Raw genomic sequence first — 16907 nt, 5'->3', positions numbered from 1 at the left:
CGAAGGAAGACCCAGACCCACCAAAAGGACTGGACTCCCTGGAATGGGGGCCCGGAGAAGTCCATGATGCCAGCATCAAGACCCCACCAGGTGGGCACGTAGTGCCCCGCCCCCCACATCGCCAGCGTATTCGGACAAAGGCCCCTCAGTTACTGCACCTGGTATTCCCAGGCGGCATCCCATCCAAGTACTAACCAGGCCAGAACCTGCTTAGCTTCCGAGATCGGGCGTGTTCAGGTTGGTATGGCCGTAAGCCGAGCGGGCCCTGTCCCCCCAATAGTACACCGCCTGGCACACTGACCCTGCAGAACAGGCAGTCAGCATGGCCGTAAGCACACAAAAAAGGTTAACCAACGGAAGCAGGCAGCGCACCGGGGAAAAACCAGGCAACAGGCTGTTAACCCTAGCTTGGAGACTGCGGACGAGACAGGCGCCAGAGGGGACAGCTGAACACAGCCGCGCCGGCAGAAGGGGCGTATGCTGGCGTTGTTGAATGACCAAGCCTCCATTTAAAAACCCCCACCCAGAGGGGTTGAGGCAGAGAAGGCTGACACGATTGGCAGACGTCACGAACGTGCAGGGGCACCCTCAACCGGTGAACCCGAGAGTTGACACTGCTCCAACACACCAGGGAATCAACCACCTTGGCGTTACCCAATGCGGTGGTTGTTCCTATAACCCCTCAAGAAAAAACTCCAAAACACACCTGCGGGTATACACCGGCTATACCGCAGTACAAGTGTCTCAGTTTCCAAAAAAGGGTTAACCCAGGCCTACGGGTCGACGAACATTACCTCGGACCGGGCCTGGCGATACGGGAAGCACAGGGTCACCAGAGGAGGTCAAAGACCACCCCAACAGGCCCCTCTTCGCCATGCGCGAGAGAGGAGCGAAAAAGAATGGAGAACCAGCCCCTAAGCACACCGCACCTGGCCTTCCCAGGCGGTCTCCCAACCAAGTACCAACCAGGACCAACCTGTGTAGCGGCCGAGATCCGACGAGATCGAGCGTGTACAGGTTGGCATGGCCGCAAGCCATTACGACAGTGCTGAGTAAAAACGTACCCAACCAGGGTCCCCATAGCGCTTAACCCCGTGACACCCGGACCGACCTGGCATTTTTCCCCCTGAAAAAAGCCCAAGTCCCTCAGGGTACCAGAACAGCAGATCTGCATCCCCGGCGGACAACGGGTTCAACTGATCCGGACCAGCGTGACCAGAACCAGTCCCGTGCCCTAACCACGCCGACATGCCTACTCCAGGAGAAAGGGCAGATATGCGTGTCGATCTTAACATGAAAAGAAGGCGCCACCCAGACGTTCGGGCGAACCGCGCCTGGTGGCCCACCCCAAGGGCGTGAGACCCCTCTACATATGTTCAGATCCATTCCGTCATCATCCCCCAGACATGAACGAGAATTCGTCGAAAAACCAACCCAGGTCGTGGGATTTGGTCGTCGGAAGAGGAAAAACCCCCATCTCAGTTGCTTTATAAAAACGCCGTTTCAACCACAAGCAACCAAGGCGTGCCAGTCAGTCGCCTGTTTACAGCGAGCTAGCACTATACGTGCGTCGGGACACACCCCCATCAATGAACAGGCTATTTAGACCTGTCATTGAATCCCCAAGGCTCCCAGGGGAACGACAAGAGGGGTGTGACACTTCCTAACTCCAACACTTTTTGAATAGAAAAGAAGGAAGCATCAACCGTATGTAACCCAGTCTACACAGCCAGGGGTAAAAAAATTTCACATTTTTACATCCCACCACCCTCCCATAGGAAGGAGACGGGGATCCCCAGAGAGACTTCCCACGCGAGCTGTACAGATTGAAAAGAATATATTGCACCTTGAGCCATGTAAAAAATTGGTTTTAGGGCTCTCCGGGGAAGAGGCACTGAACCCATACACACTCAACAATCGAATTGAATCGAATACATATACAATAGAATAGGACACCTTCTAGAGGGTCCACTCACTTTGACAATCTGAGGAGGAAGGCTCTGTACTCTGATGGAGGCTCCCTCACATGGAAGAAGGAGTCCGAACTCACAGAAGGCCCGAATAGGCGCTTGGTGAGGAGGAGCCCTGACCACCCCCCTGAAACAGATCCATCACATGGACCTGAACAGCACACGGAAGTCCTACCAACAGAGACGCGCACGGTGACGTACTCTATGGCGGGGGAATTCCTGCGGTGCACACGCCCAATATACCAGGCCGTGGGACCAGGAAACTCCCTCCCCCCCCCCCCCCCCGTAACGTGCCGAACCGCCACGTGACGGGAACCTTGAAGGACAGGGGGTGTACCCCTGACCGACAGAAACAAGGGGGAGAGGAAAGGTTACCAGTTCAACCCTTTACGACCCCACACCCATGATACGATGTAATGACAAAAAGAGAATATGACACAGTCATAGTCAGCTCTATGAAGCGTTTGACAGCTCCACACAGCGCATGAGCTAACCTGCTATCTGATTTTTACTAAGGAAAAAACACAGAATAGAGAGGGCTCTAAGAGCCCCGGTCCAACATACACATGTGCTTCTGTGGCCAGTCCAACCCAGTTGTAGGTCACATGACACACACAACCCATCATCACCTACAAAAAATGGCAAAAACACTCTACAGAGGAACGCCGTTTTTCACAATGAGAGAATACATAATTCTCGATTAGTATCGGCCACAGGCCTTGCTAAGCACACACGACAGCGACCAAACCATCTTTTCTTTTAGGAAAATAAAGTTTCTCCAGCAGTTTTAGCACAACCTCAGCAATCAAGCTAAGGGTTACATCGCATCCCTACCACACAAAAGACACAATTCTAGTGCACAACATGTCTGATAGGAGGATGAAAAAGTCCCCAGGGAACCGGGGGGAAACACAATCCTCTTATTTTACCCTCAATACGGCCAGTTAAAACAGGAAAACCTGTTAATATGTGAACACACTGTTCATTGTCATCACAGGCTGAGAAAAGAACATTCTTTTACTCACTTGTCACCAAGCATAGCTTCATAGGTTAGTTACCTTAGTTGTGAGTACACGGTACATATAAACACCATGATGTTTCTCACACAACAACCAGATCATTTTCACATCTGTAACAACAACCCGATTTGCACGGAGAAGCTAACTGCCAGTGACAAAAACAGTACACACATAACTCGCGTCGTATCCTAAATGCATTGCAGCAACACACGTTTGGGAAAACATCGTTATCCACAAAACATTTAGAAAAGTAAAACCAGAAGACGTGTTATAAGGTCTGGTCAAACCTTGTCCTACCCGGAACGTAGATCAGCGAAGTGCAGTCACAGACACCGTAGGAACACAGCCGCTCCTGTGTTGTTCGAACTGGGCAGCGTCGCCGCTCCAACCCGCACTACAGTCCTCTTTGTTGACGCAACCTTGCCGTCCTGGCTCAGGGCAGGGTCGACGAACATCCCCTGTCAAGGATGACGTCGTAGTCAAGAGTGTAAAACATGTTACAATCAAAGCACGTTCAACAGAGTAGCATTAAGCTAACGGCCACTCCAACCGTTCGGGCGCTACTGCCCCTGCTCGCGAGACGCCGAGCTAACGGCGCACGCGACCAGAAGCCTACAGCAGCAAGCTAACGTTACCTAGTGATCACGACATGCTAGCGCCGCAGCTAACAGCTGACTGGCTAACAGTAGGCCCAACCTAAGTAGGCCATGCAGCGATCCCAGCAGGCTAACGCAGCAGCTAAAAGCTGACTGGCTAACCGTAAGCTAAGCAGCTATCACCTGAACATGTATACAATGACATAACACTCACCTAGACAGGCCGCCGTTCTGAACCTCTCCTCACTTTTTAAGAGAAAAGAGAAACAAGATGTCAACACTGCTTTACAACGGTGATTTTACCAACACCCGACGGAATCAGCACAATACCAAACTGGCCTGTGTAGCTGACTTGAACATGGATCTGCCGCTATCGCACATCCATGCACATATCTCCTCGTGAAGGAATACTCTCATTTGGATATGAAAGAAGGGGCTTAACACGGGACAGAGAGAAATCCACTCGTCCAGAACACACAGGGATCACCAGTGTTAATGGTCGCGGCCCACTAGTTAAACTACAATGGTCTTCAGACCAAGGTCTTCTGTCGCCTAGGTGGCTGAACAAAGGACCCTAGCCTGGGGCCGGTTTCCATAAACATTGTCAAGTAGCCCCCATAGCACTAACAGACAAGTGAAGCCCGCCAGCAACAGTACTCACCCAACCTGAAACCCACCGCTTCTCACAACAGCGGCGCGTCCGACAGTTCAGCTGTGGCCTGACAGGTTTCACCCCAACAAACACAGCAAGGAACTGCAGTTGAGAAGCATGCAGCGGCGTGCTCCCAATACGAAAACCGGTGGAGGGTTTTTAGAATGATCATCATCTTCCAGACACTCCAGTACGAAGACAATATCGCCGTATTTTCTCGAAAAAAATTAGAGAGAAAATAAAGATATGATGTCAACGTATCTCCTTCCTTGTAAACAATATTTTTCTCCACGTCAACTAACAACACGTCAAGTGGGGTACTACCGAGGCACTTCCTTGTGGTGAAAGCGAGAAGGAGGAGAGCAGGTGACCACACACCTGCTTATGAAGGTAAGCTGATGAGGGGTGTGGTCAGACTAATACTGGTATTAAAGGTACATTTGTGGAATTTATTCAGTGCGCGTGCACGTACGCAAGGGAGTGCAGTGTGATGCCAAGCAGAGCCCCTAACGGAACAGAACTGGTTAAATCTCAAAGCTGATCTGGCTGAAGCAGGGGCGTACTCTAACTGGTTTCAACTAATTGTTTTGCTAATCTGGTCCTTGTTTGAGCCTCATTATTTGAGCCTGGCCGCACACTGTAAAAGGAGTTGTTTGAGCACACCATTGCTATTGAGTGAAAATCTCGCCAATTCTCTTGCAAAAACGTTAGTCTTAAATCTTTTTTAATGCAAGGACAAAGTCATTCCAGATCATTGTTTCACATGTGTCATTTGGGAAACAATAGAGCGGTTCACAGAGTTTTATCTGAGCTTTGCTTCAAATATAAAGAGAAGTTAGTGACCGGTTCAGTTGAAAGCAGAGATGGTCAAATCTTTTTATTTTTATTTTTTTTAACTTAATTTGGTGTTGATGTGCATTTAGAAACGTTTTGATTTGTCTGAGTTCATTAAATAAAGCAGACTCAAACAGTTTGTGAACGTTTTTCATCAGAAATGAGCCACTCGGCTCGCCCACGACATCCCTTATTGTCACCACCTGCAGCACATTTAGAGATGGACGTAGAAGTAGCTACTGTGGACAAATTGTGTTGTTGGTGGCCATTATAATGCCCGAGCCTATTTGAGCCACAGCCATGCATTTAAACAGACTGAACGATGTAATGCGAGATCTGAACATTGATAGTGCACTATGGGAGTGTCTGGTCCATCGATAACATTGATAGTGCACTATGGGAGTGTCTGGTCCATTAATAAGGTAACAGGCATCTTAGCCTACTTGAGCCACATGAGTGACAAGTTTAATTATCAAGCCCTGCCCCCTTTTCTTGATCCTTCAAGAAAAGGAGGATCAAGAAAAAAGGGTGGGCTTTTTTAATTTTTTATATATATACTTTTAATTTTGTTTTTGTTTGTTGTTAACTAAGATCAACGATAAATGTAAGAAGATGCACTGGGTTAGGTCATTTACAAGCTTGTAGCTTCAGCCCTAACCTTTTCGGCCAACTTTATGTAAATTGATTTGTGTATGTTATATTTTGTACATGCTAAAATGGCTTGAAATAAACTTCATTCATTCATTAAATGTGGCATTTAATGAATGAATGAATGAGGTTTATCTCAAGCCATTTTAGCATGTACAATGTCAGGTGGGGCCAACCCTGGCACACCAGGCTCCAACACTTTAGTTATTGATAGACCTATTGTTACCATGCATTAATGCTGCCTTAAACAAAAGTCAATGCAAAATATGTCTCAGAAATATTTCCAATAAAATCACAAGAGGTTTTACTTTAGCCTGTGCATGCGCAAATCCCCACTGCACAGATAGCCACAGTTGCCAGAGCTGTCTGAAGACAATCTTGTCCGACAAAGGACATTGTTTAGTCTGTTTAAACACATTTGTGCGAGTGAGAGTGAGGGAGAGCGAGAGAGAGGAAGGGAGAGAGAGAGAGAGAGCGAGAGAGACGGTATGCAATAAGAAAGTGTCTGTACACAATAGGAAGTAGCCTACACCAATGAAAAAAGAATAATGAGTTATTATTCTATATGGGTGAGGCAGTCCATTCACATGGCATCAATTGATTCACTTTTCAGAAAGGTTTCTCGGGAGATTGCAAAGGTTTTGCGGGATAATCTTTTCTCCCCTGTGTCCCCAGTAGGGGTTCAGTATATTAGAGAGGTCACCCAGTGCACTTCTCAGACTCATTTACTTAGACATGATAACCTCAGGGCAAACAGAACATCAGATTAAATGTTTTGCAAACATTATCTTATCTGCCGGAAGACAAACATTCCAATGTCCCCTAAAGAAGACAGTGTTTTTCTAGCGAGGTTGAACATGTAATGGTTTCACATTGTAGCTCAGTTTACATCATTGATTGAGGGGGTTGTGCCTCGGTGTTATTGGCAGCTTGGCGGTGTGTCTGTCGTACCTGTCGCACCGCTCCCACTATCTCCGCCCTGCTGGACAGCCGCGTGGCCAGGCGGTGCAGTACCGCCAGTGTCTCTATGAGGCGCTGGTACGATTCCCGCTGCTCCATGTTTTGCCACTGTGGTGCCGTGATCTGCAAGAGCCGTGACGTCACTTTGCTGTGAGAAAACTCAGGGGAAAAACACTGTTCCTTTAACCACTCACACTGTTCCTTTAACCACTGAGATTGTTCCTTTAATCACTGAGACTGTTCCTTTAACCACTGAAAATGTTTCCTTTAATCACTGAGACTGTTCCTTTAACAACTCAGACTGTTCCTTTAACCATTCAGACTGTTCCTTTAACCACTCAGACCGTTCCTTTAACCATTCAGACTGTTCCTTTAACCACTGAAAAATTTTCCTTTAATCCCATGAGACTGTTCCTTTAACCACTCAGACTGTTCCTTTAACCACATACTGTTCCTTTAACCATTCAGACTGTTCCTTTAACCACAGACTGTTCCTTTAACCATTCAGACTGTTCCTTTAACCATTCAGACTGTTCCTTTAATAACTCAGACTGTTCCTTTAACCATTCAGACTGTTCCTTTAACCATTCAGACTGTTCCTTTAATAACTCAGACTGTTCCTTTAATCATTCAGACTGTTCCTTTTACCACAGACTGTTCATTTAACTACTGAGACTGTTCCTTTAACCACTCAGACTGGTCCTTTAATAACTCAGACCTTTCCTTTAACCACTCAGACCGTTCCTTTAACCACTCAGACTGTTCCTTTAACCACTCAGACTGTTCCTTTAATAACTCAGACCTTTCCTTTAACCACTCAGACCGTTCCTTTAACCACTCAGACTGTTCCTTTAATAACTCAGACCTTTCCTTTAACCACTCAGACCGTTCCTTTAACCACTCAGACTGTTCCTTTAACTACTCAGACTGTTCCTTTAACCACTCAGACTGGTCCTTTAATAACTCAGACCTTTCCTTTAACCACTCAGACCGTTCCTTTAACCACTCAGACCGTTCCTTTAACCACTCAGACTGTTCCTTTAACCACTCAGACTGTTCCTTTAACCACAGACTGTTCCTTTAACCACTCAGACTGTTCCTTTAATAACTCAGAATGTTCCTTTAACTACTCAGACTGTTCCTTTAACCACTCAGACTGTTCCTTTAACCACTCAGACTGTTCCTTTAATAACTCAGAATGTTCCTTTAACTACTCAGACTGTTCCTTTAATAACTCAGAATGTTCCTTTAACTACTCAGACTGTTCCTTTAACCACTCAGACTGTTCCTTTAATCATTCAGACTGTTCCTTTTACCACAGACTGTTCATTTAACTACTGAGACTGTTCCTTTAACCACTCAGACTGGTCCTTTAATAACTCAGACCTTTCCTTTAACCACTCAGACCGTTCCTTTAACCACTCAGACTGTTCCTTTAACCACTCAGACTGTTCCTTTAATAACTCAGACCTTTCCTTTAACCACTCAGACCGTTCCTTTAACCACTCAGACTGTTCCTTTAATAACTCAGACCTTTCCTTTAACCACTCAGACCGTTCCTTTAACCACTCAGACTGTTCCTTTAACTACTCAGACTGTTCCTTTAACCACTCAGACTGGTCCTTTAATAACTCAGACCTTTCCTTTAACCACTCAGACCGTTCCTTTAACCACTCAGACCGTTCCTTTAACCACTCAGACTGTTCCTTTAACCACTCAGACTGTTCCTTTAACCACAGACTGTTCCTTTAACCACTCAGACTGTTCCTTTAATAACTCAGAATGTTCCTTTAACTACTCAGACTGTTCCTTTAACCACTCAGACTGTTCCTTTAACCACTCAGACTGTTCCTTTAATAACTCAGAATGTTCCTTTAACTACTCAGACTGTTCCTTTAATAACTCAGAATGTTCCTTTAACTACTCAGACTGTTCCTTTAACCACTCAGACTGTTCCTTTAACCACAGACTGTTCCTTTAACCACTCAGACTGTTCCTTTAACCACTCAGACTGTTCCTTTAACCACTCAGACTGTTCCTTTAACCACTCAGACTGTTCCTTTAACCACTCAGACTGTTCCTTTAACCACAGACTGTTCCTTTAACCACTCAGACTGTTCCTTTAAATGGTAAATGGTGCATTTATATAGCAGCTTTTATCCAAAGCGCTTTACAATTTGTTCCTCACATTCACCCATTCACTCACACATTCACTCACCCATTCACTCACACATTCACACACCGACGGCGGAGGCGACCATGCAAGGTGCCGACCTGCTCAGCGGGAGCAATTAGGGGTTAAACGTCTTGCTCAAGGACACTTCGACACACAGGAGCAGGAATCTAACCGGGAACCATCCGATTACCAGACGACTGCTCTACCTCCTGATCCACTGTGGCCCCACACGGCTGCCTCATAGCTATTAACATCAGAACTCTTTATAAATGTTTTCACAGTGCATTATAGACACTGTATGCACTTTCCAGAAAGTGATGAATGGAAGCGGACATGGCCGGTTATTAGCCTAGGCATCGTCCAACAAACACCTCTCCCCCGAAGGCTAACCATCACTGTCCGCTTCCATTCATTGTGCTAAGCTAGGCTAAACGTGCAGCCAGATAGCTTTCTACTGAACGCACAGCGAGGAAACTGGTATCTATCTTCTTGTCTCTCTCTGGAGAAGACGGTAAGCTAATTTCCCCCAAAATGTTGCCGTGTGAGGGTTGACCTTGAGGGAGCCTTTGAACTCCTCTAGTTCCTTCTCCGTGTTGTCTTCAGTCAGGTTCCTCTCCCTCTCGGCCTGCTTCAGCCGGGTCTCCAGGGTATAGTTGTCATTCCGGAAGGCCAGTGACAGCTGAATAAATGCATTCTGTGGGGGAAGGGGGGGCGGGGGGGGCGATGTCAGCTGCGTCAGAACAATCCCAACGAATGGCCACGCGGGACACATTAGAAGCGACCCTACGGCCGGGCGCGGAGACACGGCGGGCTCAATGGACGTTCCACATTCGGCAGGTCAGAGGGGGTTAAGTCATTTAAGACACCCGCCAAAGAAAATCCATTGAGCCACTGCGTAATAGACTATATACCCTGGTGACTAGTCGTGGATGTGCTGACAGTTTGATCTAGCAAGGTCTTAGATAAACGGTAATTAACGGTGCCCCTGCCCGGTTGACCTCCCGGTGTTGTGCCCGTGACGATCAAAGCGTGCGTACGTGACATGCCCAAACATTGTCCCAGCGCACATGGGCCAGTGTTGAAAGGAAATCTATGACCTCTGACTGTCCTATCCCAGACATGTCCCCATGGGAACCACCGGGGGGCGGGGCTAAAGCCTGGACCTGCTCACTCAGTCATGTTTATATTTCTCTCCACAGAGACAGGAAATCACAGAGGCAGTCAGTCCCCATCAGGAGCGGAGAGCCCACTTCCTGTGGACTCAGCTCCAGAATGTGGATGTGGCTGATTTCGTTTTTTTTTTATTATTGATGTATAATGTACTACTGTGGTGAGGCAATAGCGCGGTTTTCTCAAAATTGGTACGGACTACACACACCACAAAGAAATGAGCTTACAGAGGCATAATTATAGTCATCGTTTTGTTTTAGGTAATACATACTACTGGTGATTGTTTTGTTTTAGGAAGTATATAATCTAAATATACCGGTGATTGTTTTGTTTTAGGAAGTATATAATCTAAATATACTGGCGATTGTTTTGTTTTAGGAAGTATATCGTCTAAATATACTGGTGATTGTTTTGTTTTAGGTAGAATAGAATCTAAATATACTGGTGATTAGGGATGTTCGATGTTGGCTTTTTTACCGATACCGATATACCGATATTGTCCAACTCTTAATTTCCGATACCGATATCAACCGATACCGATATATGCAGGGTTTCCCCCCCCCAAAAAACTGAATAATTTCAGGTAATTAACATTACATATCTCTTTGTCATGGAATTAACACAACATTATGCATACTTTTGACAATAAATTAAATCTGAATTAGTTCTTACTTGCTTGCCTGAGTAAATAAAGGTTAAATAAATGTAAAAGAAATTATAATCATTTTTTATTTTTATTTTTTTTAAACCGATACCGATAATTTTCTATATCACATTTTAATGCCAATATCGGCCGATAATATCGGACATCCCTACTGGTGATTGTTTGGTTTTAGGTACAGTAGTATAGAATCTAAATATACTGGTGATTGTTTGGTTTTAGGTACGCCAGGCCAGGTGCACACACTAGGCCAGGAGCACATGGTTTGGATGACAGCTAATTTTGGTCAATGCAGGAAAAATGGTTTTGCATGCGACTTCAGTGTATCTCTGGTGCTTTATCTACATTGCCTGGCAATTGTTTTGGTACATTATCTACTGGTGATGATGGGGTGGGGCATCTGGGGGAGCAAGACAAATAAAGTCAGAAGTGATTTGGCCATTAAGATCAATGCATCATATTACAGTTGAGCGTCATCTAGCGGCCAATTCGCTTTTACACTGGAGTATAATAGCATTGAGTCAAATAGTCTGCTACCTGAAAATATTCAGATTTCTAATTCTTTCATACCACATTTTTGAATGATCAAAAGGTCTTTAAATCATACATAAATGAAAGGGAAGCCCCATGGCAGAACATCAAAACTAAATCATTAACAGTTGTTGATACAAGGAGTGACAGTAGGCATGTACTGGATAGAGACTCCTTTATGACAGGGATTCATCTTTATGCACTTATTATTAGTTTTGTTTATGTCTTCCACACAGATATTGTTTCTATTGGTTTCACGAGAATCACACAGTAATCTTTACCAGATCATCAGATACTAACCTCAACTTCTTTTTCTGTGAGTGGGGGTGCACTGCAATAAAACCAAAGATGGAATGTTAATAAATTAGTAATAAGTAGTATACATACAAACATACACACACACGCACACGCGCGCGCGCACACACACACACACACACACACACACACACACACACACACACACACACACACACACACACACACACACACACACACACACACACACACACACACACACACACACACACACACACACACACACACATACACACACACACACACACACATACACACACACACAGTAATTCGTGTATACATTTAAAATTAACCTGGGCATAGTAAGGATTACTCATGATGAGTGATCAGACAGTTATTATGTTCAGTTGAGTTCAGTTCAGTTATTTTTTATCTTGGGTTTTGGACACATAACAATGGTCATTCCATAAATTGCCAACGTTTTACCAGCTGCTATTGCAGCATTGTCCAATTGTCCGAAAAGGGATGGGGAGAAGCACTAGGCTTGTCGGGCCCTACCCCTGAAGACTTACGTTAAAAACAATTATAAAAGAATTTACATACATAGTGCATACATATAGTACACATTACAGTACATACATATAGTACACATTACAGTATAGTATACCTGCCTGCAGTATATAATAGTATATAGCATATAATAGTGTATACAACACATATATATAATGCGATATGAGATATATAGTACATGATATATACAATATAATATAGTACCATAATATAATAGTATATAGTGTAAATATAGTTTAATATAATATACAAATGTATTATAATATGATTATATAATGTAATATAATATAATGTATAATACAATATCATATGTATTTTTTTTTTTAATTAATTAAACGCAATTAAAGCTCTTCTTCCCCTTTGTACCTACTGTATCGAAAATAGATTTTCTTTTGTCTAGATTTGAATTGATTTATGTTTTCACAATATTTTAGTTAATCTTCTAGCCCATTCCACAGGGTGGCTCCGTAAGAGGAGATACACATTATACTGTTACATGTTAGTAGCTGATGAGGGGGGTTGTTACCCACCAGCCTGGGAGAGCACGGTGTAGTTTGAGTTTCCTCAGCATCACGTCTGAGATGTTGGGCATGGCGTCGGACCGCTCCTTCGCCTCCTCCACGCTGGCGGAGGACAGAGAGGGTAGGGAACCTGCAGACAGACAGACAGACAGACAGAGCAGACTTCAGAAAGAAGAACCGTGTGCTGACTGTGCTCGCACTGAAACACCTTGGGGCTAGATCCACAAAGAATGGATTGCACGGTGCTAATTGCACCCTTACTTACAATTCATTATGAATTGAAAATGGGGGACCCTGATGTAAACAAGACGAAAGTCTTTCTCTGGTCTGCATCCCCTTAACAATTGTGTGTATTGAGCCGTACTGTATTGTACCCATTCTGCAATCTGTTAATAACATTTTCAATCAATCCTGCCCCAAGTCTTATTGACTAAACGTCCAGGAAGGTATCTAGAATATATATGGTATGGTATATACAGTACGGATACCAAACAGAGAAGATAAAGACAGGATATGGATACCAAACAGAGAAGATAAAGACGACTTTAAACTGTTAAAACAGTAATCCAGAACTATTTTATTGCACTGTAAAAAACTGTGATTTCATTTTATATGTCTGCACTTTATGTGCACTGTTTTACTCTGTCTATTCTATCTTACTCTTTTTATTATTGTCTATTTAAAACTGAATCAAACCATAAACAAGGTGGCCCTATTGGGATGTTAGATCCTAATGTGAAAAACTGTGATTTTATATGTCTGCACTTTATGTGCTAATTGTATGCCTGTCTCTTTTTCTGTTGTGAAGCACTTTGAGCTGCAGTTTCTGTATGAAATGTGCTATACAAATAAAGTAGATTATTATTATTATATAATGATGACCATAAACATGGGATTTTGCAAATTGTTGCTGCGTTTTTCTCTGTCTCAATAACACCCTCTACTGGTGCAAATTCAACACAACATTGTTGTCAATGCAGTGAGTGAAGGGAACAGATGATATAATAATAATAATAATAATAATAATAATAATAATAATAATAATAATAATAATAATAATAATAATAATAATAATAATAATAATAATAATAATAATAATAATAATAATAATAATAATAATAATAATAATAATAATAATAATCCCTCTGGGGCTTAGAAAGAGCACACTTTCTGTGTATTATGTTGCAAAAGATAGTAATGGTGCTGTCTAGCAGGGAGCACTCTGTCCTCTGGACCTGGCAGTAACAAGGCCCCTGTCACCATGGACGCCATACAACTGTGTTAAACTGTGTTAAACTGAGGCCGACACACTTTGATTGTTAAAGGAACACGCCAACATTTTGGGAAATTAGCTTACCGTCTTCTCCAGAGAGACAAGAAGATAGATAACAGTTTCCTCTCTGTGCATTCAGTAGAAAGCTATCTGGCTGCACGTTAGCCTAGCTTAGCACAATGAATGGAAGCGGACATGGCCGGTTAGCCTTCGGGAGGGGTGTTAGTTGGATAATGCCTAGGCTAACCGGCCATGTCCACTTCCATTCATTGTGCAGCCAGATAGCTTTCTACTGAACGCACAGAGAGGAAACTGATATCTATCTTCTTGTCTCTCTCTCTGGAGAAGGTGGTAAGCTAATTTCCCAAAATGTTGGTGTGTTCCTTTAAAGAACCCAGGGTGTCTATTGTAAAGAGTAGGGAGACCCCCGACATTCCTCCCCAAATTCCCAATTAGATTATATTCAAATGTATTGTCATCGTACAGCACAAGTACAGTACAATAACAACAAGAAATGTACATCCAACCGGAGTTCAAATGTAACAGTAAAGTGCAATAGTAATATATAATGTACAGGAGATTAAACGGAGTGTAGTGTAGTGCTAATCAGATGTGTGTACAGAGTTGTAGTATTCCCAATCAGGTTTCTCCTCTTAACTGGCTGATTTACCAATGATGGTCTTTCAACCATTATATACTGTACAGTATGTGTGTTGTGTGCCTGATGCTGGTGTGTGGCAGCCATGTGTTGTCTGGTGGTGGAGGAGGTCATTTCTGCTCTACATTGTTAAAGGACCATACCAGTGTTACTACATGTTACTGTCCATTGTCAACATTGGACACATAGTTTACATAAACCTCAAATTATTTTCCCACATTACAGGGTTTTGTCCATATTCAATAAACATTACAGAATGTATCTGAAAATGTGTGTCAACGTTAGCTAAAACTCATTAACCTCTTCAAGCTACAATTTCTGTTTGAAAAGCAGCACTATTTGTATTTAGGAAAAAAAATTCAAAGCGTAAATCTTGTCTCAACGGCTCCCTTGGCTTTGTTGTGAGTGACAGCTTGGAGGGCAGAACCAAAGTATAATGGAGGTCAACGATTGGCTGGAAGTTACACCTCAGACATGTGTGAATTTATAAACAGGAAGAAGAAGTTGGACTCATGCTTGGTAAAAGATCATTGCACGTAGTTATACACAAATACGAAAAAGAGCGCATGTACATTTTCACAAGCTTCCCAGTTCGCTCTGACCCCGTCCAGAACTCCGACCATGGGACTCGGTAAGTAGAGATGTTGTGATATCAGTGCATGAATTTGAATTGTATTGTAGTAGAATGTCATTTTAGATTAAATAAATAACATAGTGGCTTTCAAAAGGGTGAATCACCTGTATACCAAGCAACTTTCAAGTTGTATAGTCTTTTTACACACACACCGTTTCAGCATGAATGGCAGTGAATGACATTTTAAAATGTAGGTTGATTTATTTTTATTTACTCATATCACTGGATTCTTATCACTGGACTATCTTGTATTTTGTACTTTTTTATATTATATTGTATTTGTATTTATATTTTATAGTGTATCTATAGTGTATATAGATACTGGACTGTATAGGACTGTGAAGCTATGTATCCCCCACCCTGTATCCCCTGCTTTGAAACCCGAATTTCCCCAAGGGGATTAATAAAGGATCATCTTATGTTATCTTATCTTACTAAATTATATACTTATGTTCACAAAATCAGCTCTGCTGATGGTGAGAAGTCAAAATAAGGTGGCGATATAATATATATATATATATATATATATATATATATATATATATATATATATATATATATATATATATATATATATATATATATATATATATATATATATATATATATATATATATATATATATATATACACATTCAATACAATACAGTCTCCCATACACAACAGGACTGACAAGCAATGCCTACCTCTCTCCTGTTCAGCAGTTTCACTCAAGTCTGGTAACTTGGACCCCACAATGCTTTGGTTCCGTATTAGCTTGTGCTCCTGTGCTCAAAAGAACAGTTCACATTAGGATTAAGGAACTTAAACAGCTGTCACAGCATAGTAGGAGATGGATCTGAAAACAAGAGCAAAACAGACCCCTAGTTACAGCAGTTTTGCCAAAAGCCTATTTAACGCCTATACGTAGGCAATAAATAGTCTCATGAAACCAACGAAATCAAAGCATTGCATGAACCATCGCTGTACCTCTCTGATTTTGGACAGTTTCTGAGTATTGGCCGGCTGTGCTGGGAAGTCCTTGTACCCTGGGGACTTGAACGGGCCGCCCTGGGGCTTCTCCGCGAGGGAGCACGTCTCCTCAGCGGTTGGAGGGAAGCCGGGAGCTCCGTTCCTGGCATTGATCGTGCCTACAGTGTCCCAGGTCACGGCTCTCATGAGCGGAGGGAAAGCGCTGATGGTCTTGATCTCCGCGGTACAGGGGGCCTGCTGTGTCGGGGGCCGGGGGACCGGCTTGGCCACCCCTGTGGCTGGGGGGGCCTGGTTGGGGCTTCGGCCAGGAGGCGTGCCCCCCCCCTCCTCCGCTGCTGCTTTGCTGGGCGCTCCGGGACCAGGGCTCTTCTTAGGGATGGATGGGTCGCAGTTCTCTTTCTGGCTCCCCGCTGCCTCCCTGACGGGTTGAGCTACGGCGTAACGCGGCGTCAGAATCCCAGAGGAGACCTTCCTCTTCTCATTAGGCTTCCAGTCTACCAACAGTCTGGGGCCCTATAGGGACAACCAGACAACAACGTATTATAACTACCATACACTCAGTAGTACTTTGACCTAAAGCTAATGTCCCATTGTAACTGTATATTCAAGTTTCAAGTTTGTTTATTATTTGTCATAACAAAATACAGAATACTTTATGATGAAATGCTTGTTTCTGTATGAGAGTGTGCTTCATACAGTAAAAAAAAAAGGTAAGTACAAAAAAAAATCATAGGTAATTAAGAAGTAAGTAAAAAGTAAGTAAAGGAATGTTCAGTCAATATACAATATACAATAGAGAGTCAAATG

At 43.4% G+C, this 16907-nt stretch overlaps 1 protein-coding gene across 1 annotated transcript in view; it reads right to left on the bottom strand.

The window, feature by feature from the left end:
* Positions 1-16907, bottom strand: part of mrvi1 (murine retrovirus integration site 1 homolog) — an 80316-nt gene that overhangs the window by 14197 nt on the left and 49212 nt on the right. The window contains 6 exon segments of the mRNA XM_084307588.1: positions 6671-6802; positions 9409-9549; positions 11518-11548; positions 12573-12693; positions 15815-15893; positions 16098-16613. Coding sequence (XP_084163714.1) covers positions 6671-6802; positions 9409-9549; positions 11518-11548; positions 12573-12693; positions 15815-15893; positions 16098-16613 — 1020 coding nt within the window.

The sequence above is a fragment of the Notolepis coatsorum genome (assembly GCF_963971535.1).
Source record: "Notolepis coatsorum genome assembly, chromosome: 2".
Taxonomy (NCBI): Eukaryota; Metazoa; Chordata; class Actinopteri; order Aulopiformes; family Paralepididae; genus Notolepis; species Notolepis coatsorum.
Note: the sequence above shows the minus strand (reverse complement) of the source record. Positions and strands in the feature narration are given on the sequence as shown.